The sequence below is a fragment of the Pleurodeles waltl genome, chromosome 7 (assembly GCF_031143425.1).
Source record: "Pleurodeles waltl isolate 20211129_DDA chromosome 7, aPleWal1.hap1.20221129, whole genome shotgun sequence".
NCBI lineage: Eukaryota > Metazoa > Chordata > Amphibia > Caudata > Salamandridae > Pleurodeles > Pleurodeles waltl.
The window spans coordinates 873,490,276-873,511,399 of NC_090446.1; the positions used below are offsets into that span (position 1 = coordinate 873,490,276).

The 21,124-nt window shown below is 43.9% G+C and overlaps 1 protein-coding gene across 1 annotated transcript in view; it reads left to right on the plus strand.

The window, feature by feature from the left end:
• LOC138245674 (proteinase-activated receptor 3-like) overlaps positions 1-17,455 on the plus strand; it is a 95,096-nt gene extending 77,641 nt beyond the window's left edge. Inside the window, exon 2 of the mRNA XM_069199481.1 lies at positions 15,244-17,455. Coding sequence (XP_069055582.1) covers positions 15,244-16,280 — 1,037 coding nt within the window. The 3' untranslated portion in view covers positions 16,281-17,455. The remainder of the gene's footprint in view (positions 1-15,243) is intronic.
• The last annotated feature ends 3,669 nt before the right edge of the window (positions 17,456-21,124 follow it).

The window sequence follows — 21,124 nt, forward strand, 5'->3', positions numbered from 1 at the left end:
GTTGAGGAACCAATGAAGGTGGTATTGATGTCCCTCAGCGCCACTGCAATGGCATTATGTGCCTGCCACTGCTGCATGACTTCTTGGTGGTATTCCCTCTGCAGCCTTTGATTCTCCCTCAGCAAGGTGTTAATTTGGCCCATCATGTCCTGGGAACTTTGGTATACTTCCAGGACATGGGAGATGGTTTCCTGGTCAGTGGAGCCCCTTTGAGGCCCCATGTTCTGGCCCACAGCATCCCTCCCACGCATCCTAGACCCAGCTGGCTGTGCCCATGGCACGGTGTGCCCACTCCCAATAGAAGCAGGGCCATCATTGCCAGGGGTGTCAAGGTTTGACTCAGGTCCCTGTACTGCGGGGCACACAATAGATTGAACAAGCCTTAGGACACAGCTTGGGGGAGATTGGTTGCTTGTGATATGGTTGCACCAGTGATGGGGGGTGTTTATGTGGGCAGGGTGAGGCAGGGAGTCGTTGACTGACCAGGTGTCCCCAGATGGGCTAGGTTGTTTGCCACTGTTGAGACATCCAGGTGTGTTGTCCTCAATAGGGCCTTCATCCTGAGGGGGACTGGCAGTGTCTGGTATCCTCTCCATGGTGGCAATGGCTGGGTTACATGTGGAGAGAGTGAGACACAGAGTTCAGGGTTAAATGTGTGTTTGATTACCTCTGAATGAGATTCATGATAGTGGCTCTACTTGATGCCGTGCAATAAGATTGACAGATGCTGCACAGCATACCTGTACATACTACTCTGTGATTTGATTGCCATACTCAATGTTGGGTGCTGTCATAGAGGTTTGGTACAGATTGCACTTCAGATGAGTTCTGTTATTGTCTGATTATTGACATGACTGTTCACCTAGTGATTTGTGAGGCTTGCTGGATGTCACAAATTAGAGCTGTACAATGCACAGTGATGTCCTAGTGGGAACAGAGCATGTGAGTATGCAAGGATTATAGGGCCATATGTACCAACGCATTTTCCCATAGACACAGAATGGGTAAAACCCTTTGATACATCTGGCCCATTGTCCTGTATCTAGATGTCATGCATGTGCATCGACTCAGCCATCTTACTTTCCAAACCAGGTCAGTCTATCCCTGGCTTGGGATATTTAATCTATGGCCATAAGGAATGGTCACTCAGCTGTAGCTGCATGTCGTTTTGTATGCTGTTGTGAATATACCATTGCATTTCTTTCATTGTCATGTACTGGTCCTCACTAAGTCAATTTAGATGGTGTAGTTAGTACTTTAGTTGTACATGCATGAAATGCGATGTGTTGTGCACATTCACTGTGTTCAAGAAGTTGTGTTAGAGCATTCTGGGAGTCATAGTGATTTAATTTGCCAGTCGTTAACATGCCATTGCCAAGGGCTGTGGGGCAGTTAGGATGGGTAGAGTGGTGGCATGCAGGAGACGGGAATTAGGTGGGAGATGCAGTGGGTAATTTAGTTAACTGGGGAGTATTTGGGTGGCGAGGAGGCATGCAGGACAATACAGTTGTGTGACATGATTGTTGTGGGTATTTACCAGACTCCAGTCCCCCAGGTATTCCAGTCAGGCCCTCAGGATACATAATGCCCAAGACCTTCTCCTCCCATGACGTGAACTGTGGGGGAGGACCTGGGGGCTCACCGCCAGTCATGTGCACAGCTATCTGGTAGCGTGATGCCACGGAATGGACCTTCACCGTAGGCCGTCCCACCTCTTCCTGATGTCGTTCCTTGAGGGGGGATGGCTGCTTACTGAGTTGACCCTGTTGACTATCCTTTGCCACAACTCCATTTTCGTGGCAATCGATGTTTGTTGGACCTGTGCTCCAAATAGTTATGGCTCTACCATGATAAATTCATCTACCATGACCCTCAACTCCTCATCAGTGAAACATGGGTGTTTTTGTGGGTACATGGTAGTGTTTGTGTGGATGGTGCATTAGGGTGTTGTGAGTGTACAGGTGCAGTGTTGGATAATTGGTGAGGTGTGGGTGTTGCGTGTGGGGTGTGATGGTTGAGATTTGTGTGTTCTTGTGATGTGTGTAATGTGTTTTTTGTGCTGGTGAGGAGTGTGTGCTGAGTGTGATAAGTATGTGTGCCTATGGTGTGAAGGTGCTATTTCAATTCTTTTCTCCTACTCCCTGGGTATGTGAATGGTGTTTTTGTTGCAAAGGCTTGTGGGTTGTGTAGGGATGTGTTATATACTGCAGTGAGTATGTGTGTCAGCTGTGTGGATGTGTGTCAGGTGAGGGATATTCAGACTATCCAATGTGGTGTGGTGTTCTGCCTGATGTGAGTTTTGACCGCAGTGGTTCGCACCACCTCACATGGTAGGTGAATTTTTATCAGGCTGGCAGTGCTGGTGGTGGCTGATTTTTTGGCAGTCTTCATTATGTGAATCTTAATACGGAGGTCGAATGACCACCAACATGGCTGTCTTTTGGCGGCTGCCACTGCAGTGGTCTTCTGAGAAGACCGCCAAACTCATAATGAGGCCCTTAATGCCCATTTTCACCCAAATAATTCAATAAGGCAATAGTATCTTGCCTGCATGCTTCTCGTGTCTTTGAAGCAACCATTAGATCATCAATGTACTGAACAAATGTAGATTGGAAAAGCATTTTCAATGATTCTAAAATATTTTTCAACACTTGATTAAATATTGATGGGGATTTTGAAAAGCCTTTTGGAATTCTACACCAGGAATACACACGATTGCAGAATTTGAAACAGACAAGAAATTGGCTATCCTCATGTAGAGGCACTGAGAAAAATGCTTGTGACAGGTCCACAACTGTGAACCATTCTGCATCACATGGCATTTGGAACAATATCACTGAAAATGTCACTACTTTTTCTCAAATCCTGAACTATGCGAAATTTCCCACTAGGTTTTCGCAAACTATAATCATAGGTAAATTACATAGGCTGCTCAGCACGTCTTTCAAACCCCCTTGCTCAACAAAATCAGTAGCTCCTTCAATTACATCTGGTGCCATTTGATATTTGGGAGTTTTCCGGACAATTGCACTAGGTTTAACTGTGACTTTGACTGGTCCCACTCCTTTAATTAAAACAATATATTTTCCAGAAAGATCCCACACTTTTACAGTAACTGTATCTGGTAGGTTACTTGGCAAGTACAGTACTGTAAATGCAGAAACAAAGTAATCAATGGGAATTCTTTATTAATTAGATTACAGTCAATTGGTATGCATTTTTCCTCATCATCACCACTATTTGTTTGAATGGCAATTCCATAATTTGTACAAGTAATCGAACATCTTAATTTGCACAATAAATCTCTTCCCAGTAAGCATACTGTACACGAGTCACAGACTATAAATTTGTGCATGCCTTCAAAAGTACCAGTTTTAACAGGAATGGTTCAGTAATTGGATTTGTCAGGTGTTGATTCTCCACTCCTACAACTTGTACTGTTCTCCCAGAAAGTGGCACATTGGGAACTTCTGCAGTTCTGACAGTAGAGCGTGTAGCTCCTGTGTCAAACAGGAATAAGACTTCATGACCCACAACTGTTCCATTTACATAAGGGCCACTCTGATCTACCTCTAATGAAGCTGCTAGCACACATTCTTCTTCAGCTGAACTCTCACTCACAATTTCATCACTCAATTCACTCACACTGTGCAAGGGGTATTACGTAATCAGAGGTTAACTGTTTTGGTTTAACCTTTGATCCATGTTCTGCTGAGGAACCACTACTTGCTGCTGTGTTATTGGAGCTTGAGGTATTGGCATTTGCTGCTGTTGTGGCATCATTTGCATCTGCTGTTGCATTTGCTGTTGTGGTACCTGAAAATGTGGCGAACTTGCATTTATGGAATCTCATATTCTGGACATTTACATTAGGATTTTGATATCTCGCTCCTCTCAAATTTTGAAAAAGACTATGGCCCTCATTACAACCTTGGCGGGCGGCGGTGAAACACCGGGCTGCACTCCCGTGGGGTCTATTATGAAATCCTCGTTGGGCTGGCGGGCGGAAACCTGGTTTCCGCCTGCCGGCCCAGCGGGTATCGCGGCCGCAACACGGGGCCCCGGCTCCAAATGGTGCCAGCGGTGTTGCGGCTGTGAGACGGGTGCAGTTGCACCCGTCTTGCTTTTTACTGTCTGCACAGCAGACAGTGAAAAGCTCCATGGGGCCATGGCAGGGGGCCCCTGCACTGCCCATGATAGTGGCATGGGCAGTGCAGGGGCCCCCAGGGGCCCCATGACTCCCCTTTCCGCCAGACTTTTCATGGCGGTTCCTACCGCCATGAAAAGCTGGCTGGAGGGGAACTCGTAATCCCCTGGGCAGTGCTGCAAGCAACTCTGCCCTGAGGATTTAAACCGCTGGGACCAATATGGCGAGAAACCACCGGTCCCGGCGGTGCAACCGCGGCGCTTCCGCCGCGGTCGTAATGCCCCTCGAAGCACCGCCAGCCTATTGGCGGTGCTTCCTCCAAAACAGCCCTGGTGGTCGAAGACCGCCAGGGTTGTAATGACCCCCTATGTTCATTCATCTGCATAACACCTTCCTGCACCATCAAAGGACATTCCAGCTTCCACTGTCCAAGACCCCCACAACCGTGACAAGGTAACATCTTTATTGTCTGCATTTCACCTGAACTAACATTAGTATTCAGATCAACACGATTTCCATTTCCACCACCACCACGTCTTATTCCTCTCGCCTGTCCCTGACTCAGATTCAGTTGCATGTTTCCCTATTGATGTGGAATTCCCTGCATCCCTGATTGTGCTGCTCTAATCTGCATCACCATTACTTTTTTCTTTCAATCTTTTCTGCTTCATTTCAATTTTGTCACTGCAATATTTAGCAAACTGTAAAACTTCATCAACCAGCCTTGCTTGCCAGCAAATCAAAAGACTCTTAAGCATGTTACCAATTTCAGGTCTCAACCCCTGCACATTAAATGAATCATGTCTTTGGGTTCAATTGTCTCTGTACATTTTGTAATGCTTGAATGTCTGCAGCAACCTTCCCTAATTGCTTCCTGAGCTGTCCTATCAATTTTCTGCCAATCTATAGCTTTTGGGGAAATTCTTGTTTTAAAAAATCAATCAATTTGTAACAGCTTTTCATTACTTCAGGAGACAGTGCACCTGTAACAGGATCCCTTGGAGGCTCTCTTGTCAGCCAGTCAACACTTGCATTCAATCCATAAATCAGCTGGCTGGAACCACTATTTCTATAGTATTTAAATCCTCCCACAAAGATTTTGCAAGTTTGACAAAGCTGCCTGTCTGCTGATACCATTCCACTGGTTTCTCATGACAAAATATCACTCCTGCTGTAAGGGACATGATCATAATTCTTTCGAGGAATATCTCTCATTGGTAATATTTTCCCTGGACTATTAGTCTGCTGAGTGTTAGTAGAGTTCGAAGTTGCAAACTCTCTTTTCTTCTGTTCGCTTTTATTTACTTATCTGCCTTCTCATCCATCTAATGCTCCCCATGTTTGAATACTTTGGATTAAATCTCTAATATGAATTTTCATTCCAGGTGATCTCATATTGTTAATGTCTTTTGAATCGAATTCTAATCTGTAACTCCTCTTCAATGGTTTAGATTTCTCAATATCCACTTCTTATTTTTCTGCTAGTCCTGATAATTTCTGATGTGCCTATCCAGCTCTGTTTGTGACATATTTACACATGAAGCATAACTCATCTTCATTATGTGAGTCAATTCTATTTAATTCAAGTGTTTCCTCAATCATTTCATTTAATTACAATTTAAATCTTGCCAGATTCAGGGCGTGATTACGACCTTGACGGTGGGGATTACTCTGTCCCAAATGTGTTACAAGTTCCATAGGATATAATGGAACTTGTAACACGGTGGGCAGGATATCAGTCACATTTGGGTTGGAGTAATCCCCTCCACCAAGGTCGTAATCAGGCCCTTCGTGTTCTTTCCCCATCAGCAACTGTTTTCATTGCTGATGCTCCACTCACTTTCCCAAACCATTCTGTTAATTTCTGAGTTGTCAAGCCTTGTAAAGAAACATTATTATTCACATTGGGCACACACTGTGGAGCATTTCATGGTGAACCCATTACTCTTTCCGGTGACACTAGAACTGAATTCAGATTTAGATTTGGTGTCTCCAAATTTTGTGAAATCCTAGAATAAGTTAAGTCTATAAGCGGACTTGCTTTGTCAAAAGTCCGATTTATTGGAGACATAACTCCCTCAGTAGCATTGAGTTTCTCCATTTTTGCATTGGAGTTTAAAAGATTCTGCATATTGCTCTCAGTATTTCCCTGAGCATATAATGGAACAGGTAGACCAATTGTGACAGGCCAGCAATGTTAATGCTTCTGGACTTGGTGAAGTATTCTGATTTCTCCAGTAAACCATTCCAGTACTCTGACTTGTAAATACTGGGGAACTTGAATTGTGATATTATTACAGGAGTATACATTGGCATTGTCTGAGCTTGACTAACAACTTGCATAGGAGTCATTGAATTAGGCGTAGACTCCAAATGAACCATTATTGGTTCCTGGAAAATCTGTGGTGCCACCGGTACTGTAATACTCGGTGTAGAACTCACAACAGGAACTGTAAAATATATTAGAGGCTGAGCTATAGTTTGAATCACAGGAGTCTGAGTTACTGTAATCGTAGGAACATTAGTTGCAACTTGAACTTGACTCTTTGTTACCACAACTGAAGGCACACTTGGACTAGCGCTAGCACCTTGATTTGTCTCTTCTGCTGCATATGGAGAAGGACGATTTCTCAATACTTGTGTTATAAATGTATCATGATCTGAATCACTATCATAAGTCAGTGACCTTTTAGCTTCATCTGACCTCTGAGTTGGTGACGCCAGAAGGTGGGCCTTTTGTTCAGCGGCGTGCAGAGGAAAGGACACTGTGACAAGATTACATTGAGAAAGCCTGCCTAGGTCATAACAGGGATCCAGATTTCAAGGTTGATAATGCAAGCCATGCACAAGATAGATCCATAGGCTCAAAATTAGTTTTTAAGGTTCTAGGGCTAAGGGTATCCATGGATTCAAATGTATTTCCAGTAAATAAAAAGATGCTTCTGATGGTCTCAAGTTTATTGATAAAGAAGCCAGCAACTTCCTCACATTCTGATTGGGAGACAGAGATATTGGGGGTTCGCTGAGACGAATCTGCAAGTGACTTCACTACCTTATAAAGTGTCTTAGGACAGTTTTTGGTTTCTGAGATTTTTTTTGGTTAAGTAAGCGGCCTTGGCAAATCTACAATTTTTCTGTATATCCTTTAAGCGTTTTTATAAATTAGCTTATCACTTTGCAGATAGAATTTAGGCCACTCTCTCTCTAGTTTTCTACAGACTGTCTTCTCATTGTATAAAGAGTTGATAAATGTTATTTAAATATTTAATTGATCATTATTTATGTAGCCTTTAATAAATTAATCATTGTGTAAAAAATTGTTTTTATTTTTTTGTTAATTGTATTTAATAATATTTGTATTATGTACTTTATATCTATTGATTATTTTATTTAAGTAGCATTTTAATTTTATTATTGTTTTATTTATAATTACATTTATTTTTGATGTTTTTGTTTTTTTTGGTAGGAAGGAGGGAACTTCATTTATCTGAATCTATTTAAATATTTTATTTTTTATTTACATAGGATATATTTTCCATTTTAAATGTTTTAATTACTGTATATAGAAAGGTTTTAAGTGTATTTTTAAAAATGGTTATGAGTTGTAATGGTAAATGTGAACCTTCCAAACTGCAATACTTTCCCTAAAAGCTTAGATTGGAGGGAGAATAATAAATCTAACTCCTCCAAAAACCAACACTTTACCTACTTTTGCTTAGTACTAACCCCTTCAAAGTCCAAAGCTTTCCCTTCTGTTGCTTATTCTGGTTAGGGAATAGTGAATCTAACCGCCTGAGGACCAACACTTTCCCCCTTTTTGCTTACATTGGAGTGGGAACATTAAATGTAATCATGCTTATTTATGTTTACATTTGAGTTAGTATCTTATTTTGGCTACTTTTTTAAAAAAATCTTTTGTTTGTAAAAATATTTCATGTTCATATTATTTTAATGTACTTTTGTATATAGTTTTTTTCAATACAAATTGTATTAATTGAATTACTTATATATGCCTTAATATATCTTTTAATATTTTCTGGTTTATTGTTAATGTTAGTTATGAAATTATTTAATTGCTAATGTATTGTTTTACAATTTTATGATATATATATGTCTATATATTTTATTTACATACTAAGTTTAAAGAATTAAGCACAATTATTTTGGATATGTTAATTTTCATATTTAAATTGGGTTACATATATTTGTTGGTTACATGTTTATTAATTTTAGTTTTATGTCATTGTTAATGTTGTTCAAGTTTAATGTATTGAAAAAATATGTCATTATCTTTCATATTTTTAAAAGCGTATATATGTGTGTGTATATATATGTGTGTGTGTATATATTTATATATATTTATATATTCACTTAAAAAACAAAAGGATACAGGGGTGTTATAGTTAGGCTTACATGTCACACGTACAAACCATGAAAATTCAGCCATTATAGTTACCTGAGCTAAATATAATTTGTGCCCCCGTAATCCATTGCTTATGACCTCACATATTACATCACTCGTCACATGGTCATTGACATCACTGATGACATCTCAAATGACATCTATATTTCTTTTTCTTTTAATATCTCAAAAACTACTGACCGGATTTACACCAAAGAACAAAAAGGCTTCTTTCTGGACCAAAGGCTACCTTTCTGCCAAATTTGGTATAGCTATGTCCAGCAGTACGGTCTGTATTCATGTCAAAATCCCTGGAAACCATGGAAACATGGTGCTAACTGTAACTACCTACTGGCAACCGCCAGTAGGTAATATATGTGTGTGTGTATATATATGAATGAATAAAAGCAATCCCCGACACGTTTCTCTCCGATCATCTTTTGTGAATTTGATGCAATGCCCTCAGTGGCCAAGTGTATGTCCAGACATTGGATCCTTGCTCACTGTGTCATAGTATCTGTTGGAAATGGCCCTTTCTGCAAGGTTATTCCCAAACATGTTGCCTTTCACCTCCTATTTTTACGAGCCTCTTTTTTGTTGGCTTTAGGACTCTGGGCACTTTACCACTGCTAAACAGTTCTAAAGTGCATGTGCTCTCTCCCCTGAAACTTGGTATAGTTAGATTATTCCTGCCTTAATTAAGTTATCTCTAAGTCCCTTGTAAAGTGGTATACCATAAACCTAGGGCCTGTAAATTAAATGCTTCTAGTGGGCCTGCAGAGCAGATTGCACCACCGAGAGAAGTTACCTTTCAAACTTGTCTCAGGCCTGCCACTGCTGTACCTGCGTGCACAGTTTACTTCCACATTGACCTGGCAAGTCAAACTACTTACCAAGGCTTAAACTCCCTTTTTACTACACCTGAGTAACCTCTAAGATAGGCCCTAGATAGCCCTATGGGCAGGGTGCGGTGTATGTGAAAGAAAGGACATACATTTCTATGTGTTACATATCCTAGTAGTGACAAACAGCCTATTTAGTTTTTTCACTACTGTGAGTGCTGCTCCTCTAGCAGGTTTGCATTGGGAATTACCTTATATATGTCTAAATGGTCATTTCTGATCTGTGTGGAGGATAACCATTGGCATGTTTAGTATGTTTGGAATGGTAGTGAGAAATCCTGCTTACTGGTGTAGGTAGATTTTACATTACTATTTTAGAAATGCCACTTTTAGAAAGTATTTCTCTGTGCGTGTAATTCTAGTGCTTTGCAGTCTGACTTCAATCCACATCTGGGAAAGAGTGACACCCACACTTTGTGCATACCTTCCAGACAACTGTCACACAGGAGGGGCTGAGTGCATCTGCATACTGGTAGTCTACCTGGGCTGGGAGAGAGGGAGGTGGGGAAAACGTACATTTGTGTAGGCTGTTTCCTGCCCGCACACAAAGGGCTTGTTTATCCCCTATTGATGTCTGGAGCCAGAGTAACGGAGGAGGGAAGTCCCTGGAACTTGCCAGACCTTGCTGGAAACTTCTCCCACCTTTTAGAAGCAGGGCACCACTGTTAAAGTACAGGGACTCTGGTCCCATAATTTGAGAGCACTTTTGTACCTGGGACGAATCTCTGCCAGAGGGACTGCTTCACTCAAGGACTCATCTGGACTGCTCTTTTGTGGTTGCCCTGCTGCACACTGTCTTTGGGGTGGCATAAAGGACTTTTCTGCTTGATCACCCTGCTGCGAGCTACCTTTGGTTTTGGTTCTACAAGGCACTAAGGGGGTTATTCTAACTTTGGAGGAGTGTTAATCCGTCCCAAAAGTTACGGTAAAGTGACGGATATACCACCAGCCGTATTACGAGTTCCATAGGATATAATGGACTCGTAATACGGCTGGTGGTAAATCCGTCACTTTTCCGTCACTTTTGGGACGGATTAACACCTCCTCCAAAGTTAGAATAACCCCCTAGGTGTGATGTCAGGAGAAACCGCCATTACTTGTTTTGTGTGCTGGCCTACTGTTCACTCACTACTCTAGTGTTCTCCCAGGGACCACAGTGGGCGTTCAGTGGTTTGTGGCTCCCTGGTCCTCTAATGACCCAGTGCATTGCCCTGGGGACTATAAATGTGGCTCTGTCATAGCACTTGGGGCCTGCGTTGTCTTCCATTCCTCTGGTAACAGAAGCGCTCTGTGAGCGCTTTATGGATTCACCTCCGTGTTCTTCACTAGTGTGGTTGAAGCGCTCCTGTTATCTTAATAGTGGCCCGGCCCGAGGAGACCAGTTGGAGCACCCAACAGCCGAGGGAAAACCCTCCAGGAGTGGCTCTCTCACCGTGTTGCCATGACAGCCAGGATTCCCCTGTATGGAGGCAGCTGAGAGAGTTGTGCGCTCAGTGTATGCACTGCAAGGCAGCGCTTCGCCTCCCTTGAGAGCATTCCTCAGCGTTGGCCTTGCTCTCAAGGCCCGCTGTCATACCCACCATCAGGACTCCCGGCTGATATGACTACGGGAGGTTGGGCGCCCCTCACACTCACTGTGTGGGGTTGTGGGTGGAGATCCCCGACAACTTGATTCCACCACCCAGTGTGATCACGGGTGATCCTGTACATGGGCAGGACTAGGAAAGGTCTTCCTGCTAAGGCTGGTGGTGTGTGTGTGTGTGTGTGTCCCGGTGGGTGCACCTGGTAGAATCCCTTGTTTGTTTTCTCCTGGTTGGGTGAGTCTGCGATGGGACCCCACCCCACCACACCCTATCCCCTTTCAATGCTTTGCGGATTGAGGAGCCTGCACCAGAAATGTTACTGCATTACATATAGTAGACGCGCAGAGACTTCTGCAGAGTATGCATTCACATTATACTCCTTTTCACCAGGCTAACTGGAACATTACCGTAATCCCGTTAATAGGGGGGGGGGAATAGGTTTCTGTGCCTCCGTGGGCTTATTGAGGCTGATGTTCTGGGTAGGATTTCGTGAGGTCTGTAGTACTGGTAATATCTGGCAAATGTATGCATTAGACTCCTGACTCCTGACCAAACTGCTGTTTTTTATGTCCCAAATACCCACTGGCATATGTTATGTTCAGGATAGCAAATGTGATACAAGTGATGGCATAATACACGGAAGATTCATGATGCATGTCACTAGGCTAGCAGCCTTTGAATCTACTTCTTAGTGTATGAACTGTCATGTCTGACAATGACCTAATTGTCTAAGTAATGACTGGTTCATTTTGTATTAGTCTATGATTTATGTATAATATACTTTATATTTGTATAAAACATTGTGGGGAATCTCTTTTGTGGTGTATTTATTGTGTCACTGGTGAGTGTGTTGAGCAAACGCTTTACACATAGCCCCTGAGGATAAGCCTGACTGCTCTGTGCCAAGTTACCAGGGTGAGCACAGGTTATCCTGAGAGTGTACCTGAATTGCCCTGACTAGAGTGGCAGTTTTTGCTGACTGAGGTGCCTATTCTAGCCAACCAGAAACCCCATTTCTAACATGATCCAAACTATACCTCACTGAGGTCTAACTAGGCCAAACTCTGTCTGCTGTAGCTTGTGCTCCCTACCAGAGAGGACTACTTCTGGCAGTTTGGGATGGACTATTTCCATGGGAAGCAAGGTCGGTACTGATTTGGAAAGAGAGACACAGAGGATTAAAAATGATGGGTTGGAATGCTGCCCAGAGAGAATTGCCAGTGGTTTAGACTATTTGTAAGCATTCCTCCCATTGCTTTTGTGTGTTTCATTTTTTTACGTTTTTAAAAGCAATCCAAGAACAACTTTGATGGCCTCTTAATTCCTCACTTTAGTGGACTACTGATATATCCAAGAGTGTAGAATTATCAATTTTATATAATCACAAGAAGAAAGTGTGCAGTTCTGAGGGGAGGAGCAAAGAATGGTTTGTGCCAACCTGGCAATAAAAGATAACTATTTCCAGTTTGAACAGACCCTGTATCTTCAAATCTAGGGGACTTCAATGTGCAGCACTTTTGCCCCTAGTCTGGTCTGTTGACATATATGTACCACTGTTAGACCTGTCAACGTAAAGATGGTCTTCCCAAAAACGTTCTCCCTGTTTGCCCCTATTTTTCTTGATTTTTGGCTTCTGTTGGCCTTAGGACTCTGGGCACTTTACCACTGCTATAGTGCTCGTGTTAATGGGCACACTGTAATCTTTGAAAGGCACCAATTACATTTTAATGTTAAACATTCAAAAATTTAGCAATACTCCAAAAAAGGTTTAACTGAGCAGTAGACTGTACAGCCATCTGCATAGCCGTATTTTTGCACACTGCTAGACAGGATGTGACGTTTATGCTGCTGATGGGTGGACATCATGCCCATAGGCTCGGCTCCCTGCCCAAAATCTATTATGCTCACTAGACACATAAGAGTAGGATTTCATTTGCCCACCAGGCTAGAATATATTTGAAAAATACAGATAAGTAACATTTGCTGTGGTAAGCAACAATGTGGGTGTAAATAGTCTGTACAAATAAGGAATAACACTTTGCCCGTTTACGAAAGTCATTTTTAGGGTCGAGGGCGCAAGCGATATGTTCCTGTTGTAATCTCTCTGTGAGCTTTTAATCATGCCTGTGTCATGCTCATCAGTTTTGCTGGTTTGTGGGGTTGCCTTTTGAAATTCGCTTGATGTCATTAGTGAAAGGCATGCATATGTCATACCTTTTCCAGTGTTTAGCCCTCCTTAAGAGCATCGGTAAACTACTGAAAACATACGAGGCTCCATGTTTTCAGAATGGCTTCTGGACTCCTTTTTCTTTTTATTTCCTATGCAGCACGATCTCGCTGGGCAGTAGTTGAGCGTTTTGCATGACATCCACCCTGTTACAGGGATAATTGCACTTTTGCCAGTTACATGGACAATTGCACTTTTGCCGATACGTTTGACTGTGAGCGAACTTCTGTTTCCTTTTGTGCGTCTCCTTCAAGCTCATGGTGGTCATCGACTCGCTTATATAAAACTGTTTTACTTTTCATTTTCAGTTTACGTGGCAAGAAAAGTCCTGTAAGGAGTTTACAATGCTAATACATCTAACTCGAGCAAATGCGAGACCCATTGCATTGCAAATGCTTGTTCTATTTATTGGATTAGTATCAATGCTTTCACCTCTGAAGACATAACATTGATTCTTTGGCCCACTCATACTTCTGACAATTGTTCAAAAAGAAAAGCCATGTTGACATTATGGGGGTCATTACGACCTTGGTGGGCGGCTACCGCCGCCCGCCAGGCGGTAACCGCCGTGCGGCCGCCAATGCGGCCGCACTCAGGTGGCCCCCATTATGACATTCCCGCTGGGCCGGCAGGTGCAAACCAAGTTTGCGCCCGCCGGCCCAGCGGGAATGAGGCCGCAACATAGAAGCCGGCTCCTAATGGAGCCGGTGGTGTTGCGGCCGTGCGACGGGTGCAGTTGCACCCGTCGCGCTTTTCACTGTCTGCTATGCTGACAGTGAAAAGCTGGCCAGGGCCCTGTTAGGGGGCCCCAGGACACCCCTTACCGCCAGCCTCTTCCTGGCAGTGCAAACCGCCACAAACAGGCTGGCGGTAGGGGGGTCGTAATCCCCAGGGCAGTGCTGCAAGCAGCGCTGCCCTGGCGGATTACATCCGCCGGGGCCATTGTGGCGGTAAACCGCCGGCCCCGGCGGTGCGACCGTGGCGCTACCGCCGCAGTCAAAATACGCCGGGAGGCACCGCCAGCCTGTTGGCGGTGCTCCCGTCGTTTTGGCCCTGCGGTTACAATACCGCCAGGGTCATAATGACCACCTATATATTTAAAGTATAATAGGAGTTTTTTTTCGGTTTTGAATTCTTCTGGTTGCTAGTCCCTGCTTTATGGGCTCAGTGATCATTCTTCGATGCTCAGGCATGCATACTTTGCTCCCGAGGTCCTGCAGCAGACCTCTTTTGAAAGGAAGCCCATTTGCTGGAAATTAATTCTGTTAGAGTGAAATATGGTTCATTTTGTGAAGTCAACCTTGGATTCAGAGGGTGGGAATGTGGAAGTTTAGAATAAAAGGAAGATTTTTGTAGGGATGTCGTCCCAAATACAGCTGATAAGGGGAAAAGAGGTCAGATATCTTTCTTCGATGCATTTTAAGTCTTGAAACTACCAGCTAAAACATTCACACGCTGATGGTTAATAATTACTTTGGAAAGTAATCTGCAGAACAACTCTAGCTGTGTTAATTGCTCAAAGAGCTGCCTTAGCATATGCTTTGTATTTATTTAAAACAAGTACTGTAATGTTCCGACATTTCTTTTCAACACTGAAAAACACTTTCCAATGCACAGTAGTGAGCCAGTGTTATATTCCACACTGTTATTTAATTATTATTTATTAGCACTAATTTCAATCATACGATGATAAATCAGGGAGCCTGCCTCAAGTGGCTGTAGGTGAGGAAACAGAGATCACCTGCAATGAATGAGACTTGACTCTGGCTTCCTTCCTGGCCAGCATGCCCGCATTTCAAAGAACTCCCCCCATGACTTTCACGAGTATGTGCTGCGATGCTGTATTTCAGTTTCCGGAAGGACATGTGAAGCACGGAATAGTGATGTGAAAACAAGTTTCTTGCAGTGCATTAATTTCAGGTGATGTTGCAATTCTCATTTGAACTTCTTTGCTGAACAGATGACCTTTTTTCTTTCCTTAGAGATTCCAGGTCGTAAAAGAAGTGGACAGAAGCTTGGAAGCTACTATGGTTGCAACAGTACCGAGAACTTCCTAAACACCTCTCAGCTGGATTGGCTCACAGGGCCATTGACCACCATTTTCCTTCCAACCATCTACTCCACTGTGCTGTTCACTGGACTGCCAGCCAATGCTTTGGCCATCTGGGTCCTTGCTGTCAAAATCAAGAAAGTGCCATCCACCCTGTTTTTGCTCAACTTGGCAACAGCTGACATGTTTTTCGTCTTAGTGCTGCCTTTTAAAATCTCCTACCACTTTTTGGGTAACAACTGGCTCTTTGGTGAGGCCCTTTGCCGGATGACCACTGCCTTCTTCTATGTCAACATTCATTGTTCTATCCTCTTTCTTACATGCATCAGTGTGGACCGCTACTTTTCTTTGGTGCACCCGTTTAAGGCCAGGGGCTCACGGGGGTGGAGAAAGTCTGTTCTTATCTGTATAGCAGTTTGGATCCTGGTGGTAGCAGCCCTGATTCCATTTCTCCTGGTTCCGCAGACAGTTACTTTTAAAAGTCCAGATATCACCACCTGTCATGATATTACCGCAGTATGCTATAAGAATGACTGGCTGCTCTACTACATGTTGGGCTTGGTTGTTTTTGGGTTTGCCATCCCTTTTTTGGTCGTTGTGTTCTGCTATGGTGCTATAATTCTGAACCTCACACCCAAGAGTAGGAACCATAGTCGGGTCATTTGGCTAGTCTTCCTTGTGTTTTTTACTTTCCTCCTGTGCTTTATTCCTAGCAACGTACTTTATTTCAGCTACTCCATCACCAACTTGCAGGAGCGCAGCAACCAGTTGTACAGATGGTACACTGTCGCCCTTGCACTTGGATCATTCAATAGCAGCATCGATCCTTTCATCTATTATTTTACATCAAGAGATTTTCGGGAAGTGGTGAAGACCACAGTGTGCATCGCCAACGGGAAGAACAGCTTGATTTTGGGCAGAACTTCTGAACAGTTGCTTCAAAAGAAGGCCACAGTGAGCAGTGGTTAAATGGACTGGCAGTTTTCATCCACAAATGTAAACGTTGACATTCACTGAACACACGTTTCTTTAACGAGGTCGACATTCAACTCTGGAGGCACTGGCGCCTTGAAGAGGAAAGTCACTTTTAGCTGGATGCAATAACAGAGACTCTATTTTGTCTCCACCTCTTTCTTGGCTTTTCTGCTGTGTTGACTTGTACATAAAATATGAAGCTTCCTCATAGGGCCTCCTGAAGAATCTAGTCCTTGTTATCAGAAAAATCAAGAACATTAAGAGGGTTAATGGATAATCAGGGCCACTGGAATCATCTGGCAGGGAGGGCGAACGAGTTAGTGTGGGTGGCTTAATTACGCAGCAAGAGAAAAATAAAGTGCAGCAAGGAAATGCAAAATATAAGATATATGGCATATTTTGCAGCATTATCTGCTATCGGCAGGAATATCATTTTGCTAACCCTTGTCTATCGACCTTTCCACTTAAAATAGGTTAAAACATCTACAATGTGGCGCTGAACAGATAATAAGCCGAAATGTACACAATCTCTGGAATAAAGGCCTGCCTTTCGCTCTTCATTTCCCAATCATGTTTTGCAGTTTGTCTGCAGTTGAGTGTTTACCCTACCTACACACTCTAGGGCCCCTGAAAGGGCCCCCATTAACGAGCAACTCTAGGGAAGAGTATTGTGTAACATACAAGCAAACTCTATCCCAGTATAGACCCACCATGTTCCATACATTCATAAGTACCTCAAGCAACACCTGATCTAAAGTGTCAACTTCAGCATCCCCTCCGCCCCCCCACTCCCTACTAACTGCCACATCTCTATTCCACCAGCCCCCATGCCCCCGCCTCTCTGTTTTTTTAAAGCTCCTGCCCTTTTTAAAACGTTCTTTTCTATAATACTTCTGCAATTATAATGTAATATAAATTTTATTTTTTATAAAGCGCTCCGTTGCTTTGTTACTAAGTTTGTATGCGAAAAATCTTATACACACATAAGTAAGTATTATTATGTATATATATCACTAGGAGGCACTTTTAAGATACAAGCCATTAGACCTTAAAATGAGATGTAAGATGTTTTGGATTCTTCTACATTGTGACTACCCCCTTGGAATAACTGTTCCTTTGAGAACCGTGGTTGAGATGTAAACATGAATTTGAATGAATGGTGAAATAAATTATTTTCATGAAAAAATTATTGTTTTGTATTCTATTTGAATTATATGTATGGCTACAAACGTTTTGCTTCCTGTTGCAAACTAGTGCCCTGTTGGAGATTGGCTATCAGTAGGGGTAAGTACCCACCTACCACTAGCAATAAGGCCCCCATTCCAATGTAAGGTCCATTCAAGGTCTCAAAACATTAGTCCCTGGCTCAACCCCTGGTACCTTTAAAAAAAAATCTGTTTATTAATCATAACATTCACTCAACAGTACATTGGCTGTTAATATTTTTGCGATGTGTTTACTTACATATATAAGCTTGCACAGCGCTATTACACAATGAGTTGTCAAAACAAAAAGGAGAAAAAGCAAGAAAAGCAAGCATAAAACGAAATATAGGGGAAAGAAAAGAAACATTCAACTTAAAACTGTGCAATAACTAATTACTAATTAAAGACGCAACTAAACCCCACTAATGTCATTACTAGTGATGGCTATCCACGACAGAAGGTGGGGGAAGGAAGAGGAGGGAATACAGCTAATGTGTATGAATAAAACGGAGGTCATAATTGAGGTATGGATTATGTCTTGCGGGGCATGATGGGGTGCAGAACTAGTTTGATAATAAGCAGGCTGGATATGGATTGCGTGAAAGCTTAACCGCAGAAGAAGCATCCTGATATGTTATGTTGTTGCATTGTGGGGGGGATGAGGATATTAATAATGAAAATGAATGATAGTGGGGCAGCTCAGAGTAGCGTGCTGATGGTGTACATACACTGAACTTGTTTTGTATATTATTCTCTTATGAAAAGTACACAATAACAAAGTGGTAAGTAGTTGCAAGTACTTATCCCACCGCTGCACAACCAATGTAGGAGGCTGGCCTGGCTTGTAGTGGGTACCAAGGGGTACTTACACTCTGTGCCAGGTCCAGTTATCCCTTATTAGTGTAAAAGAGGTGTTTCTAGCAGCTTAGGCTGATAGAAGGTAGCTATAGCAGAGCAGCTTAGGCTGAACTAGGAGACATGCAAAGCTCCTACTATACCACTGGTGTCATATGCACAATATCATAAGAAAACAGAATACACAGATATACTAAAAATAAAGGTACTTTATTTTTATGACAATATGCCAAAAGTATCTCAGTGAGTACCCTCTGTATGAGGATGCCAAATATACACAAGATATATGTACACAATACCAAAGATATGCAGTAATAGCAAAAGGAAGTAATGCAAGCAATGTAAATTTACAGTAGATTGCAATAGGAGCACATAGGTATAGGGGCAACACAAACCATATACTCCAAAAGTGGAATTCAAACCACTAATGGACCCCACACCTATGTGAGCTTGTAGAGGGTCGCTGGGACTGTAAGAAAACAGTGAGGGTTAGAAAAATAGCCCACCCCAAGACCCTGAAAAGTAGGTGTAAAGTGCACCTATATTCCCCAGAGAGCACAGAAGTCGTGATAGGGGAATTCTGCAAGGAAGACCAACACCAGCAAAGCAACCAAAGTGGATTTCCGGACGAGAGTACCTGTGGAACAAGGGGACCAAGTCCAAGAGTCGCGACAAAGTTGAGAGTGGGCAGATGCCCAGGAAATGCCAGCTGAGGGTGCAAAGGAGCTGCCACCGGATGGTAGAAGCTGTGGATTCTGCAAGAACGAAGAGGGCTAGAAACTTCCCCTTTGGAGGATGGATGTCCCATGTCGTGTAGAAGCTTGCAGAGGTATTCCCACACAGAAAGACCGCAAACAAGCCTTGCTAGCTGCAAGGGTCGTGGTTAGGGGTTTTGGATGCTGCTGTGGCCCAGGAAGGACCAGGATGTCGCCACTTGGATGAGGAGACAGAGGGGGTGCCCAGCAAGTCAGGGGGCCCTCACAGAAGCAGGCAGCACCCGCAGAACAGGCACTTGGAAGAGGAGTGAACCGGAGCTCACCCGAAGACACAAAAGGGAGTCCCACAACACTGGAGGACAACTCAGGAGGTTGTGCACTGCAGGTTAGAGTGTCGGGGACCCAAGCTTGGCTGTGCATGAAGGAAATCCTGGAAGAGTGCACAGGAGCTGGAGCAGCTGCAAATCACGTGGTACCCAGCAATGCAGTCTAGCGTGGGGAGGCAGGGACTTACCTCCACCAAACTTAGACTGAAGAGTCACTGGACTGTGGGAGTCACTTGGACAGAGTTGCTGAGTTCCAGGGACCACGCTCGTCGTGCTGAGAGGGGACCCAGAGGACCGGTGATGCAGTCTTTTGTTGCCTGCGGTTGCAGGTGGAGGATTCCGTCGTCCCACTGGAGATTTCTTCAGAGCTCCTAGTGCAGAGAGGAGGCAGGCTACCCCCAGAGCATGCACCACCAGGAAACATTTGAGAAGGCGGCAGGATCAGCGATACAAGGTTGCAGTAATCGTCTTTGCTACTTTGTTGCGGTTTTGCAGGCGTCCTGAGCAGTCAGCGGTCGATCCTTTGGCAGAAGGTGAAGGGAGAGATGCAGAGGAACTCTGATGAGCTCTTGCATTCGTTATCTAAAGAATTCCCCAAAGCAGAGACCCTAAATAGCCAGAAAAGGAGGTTTGGCTACTTAGGAAGGAGGATAGGCTAGCAACACAGGTAAGAGCCTATCAGGAGGAGTCTCTGACGTCACCTGCTGGCCCTGGTTACTCAGAGCAGTCCAGTGTTCCAGCAGCACCTCTGTTTCCAAGATGGCAGAGGTCTGGAGCACACTGGAGGAGCTCTGGGCACCTCCCCTGGGAGGTGCAGGTCAGGGGAGTGGTCACTCCCCTTTCCTTTGTCCAGTTTCGCGCCAGAGCAGGGCTGGGGGATCCCTGAACCGGTGTAGACTGGCTTATGCAGAGATGGGCACCATCTGTGCCCATCGAAGCATTTCCAGAGGCTGGGGGAGGCTACTCCTCCCCAGCCCTGACACCTTTTTCTAAAGGGAGAGGGTGTAACACCCTCTCTCTGAGGAAGTCCTTCGTTCTGCCTTCCTGGGCCAGGCCTGGCTGGACCCCAGGAGGGCAGAAACCTCTCTGAGGGGTTGGCAGCAGCTGCAGTGAAACCCCGTGAAAGGTAGTTTGGCAGTACCTGGGTCTGTGCTAGGGACTCGGGGGATCATGGAATTGTCTCCCCAATGCCGGAATGGCATTGGGGTGACAATTCCATGATCTTAGACATGTTACATGGCCATGTTCGGAGTTACCATTGTGACGCTATACATAGGTAGTGACCTCTGTATAGTGCACGCATGAAATGGTGTCCCCGCACTCACAAAGTCCGGGGAATTTGCCCTGAACGATGTGGGGGCACCTTGGCTAGTGCCAGGGTGCCCACACACTAAGTAACTTAGCACCCAACCTTCACCAGGTGAAGGTTACACATATAGGTGACTTATAAGTTACATAAGTGCAGTGGTAAATGGCTGTGAAATGACGTGGACGTTAGTTCACTCAGGCTGCAGAAGCAGGCCTGTGTAAGAATTGTCAGAGCTCCCTATGGGTGGCAAAAGAAATGCTGCAGCCCATAGGGATCTCCTGGAACCCCAATACCCTGGGTACCTCAGTACCATATACTAGGGAATTATAAGGGTGTTCCAGTATGCCAATGTGAATTGGTGAAATTGGTCACCAGCCTGTTAGTGACAATTTAGAAAGCAGATAGAGCATAACCACTGAGGTTCTGG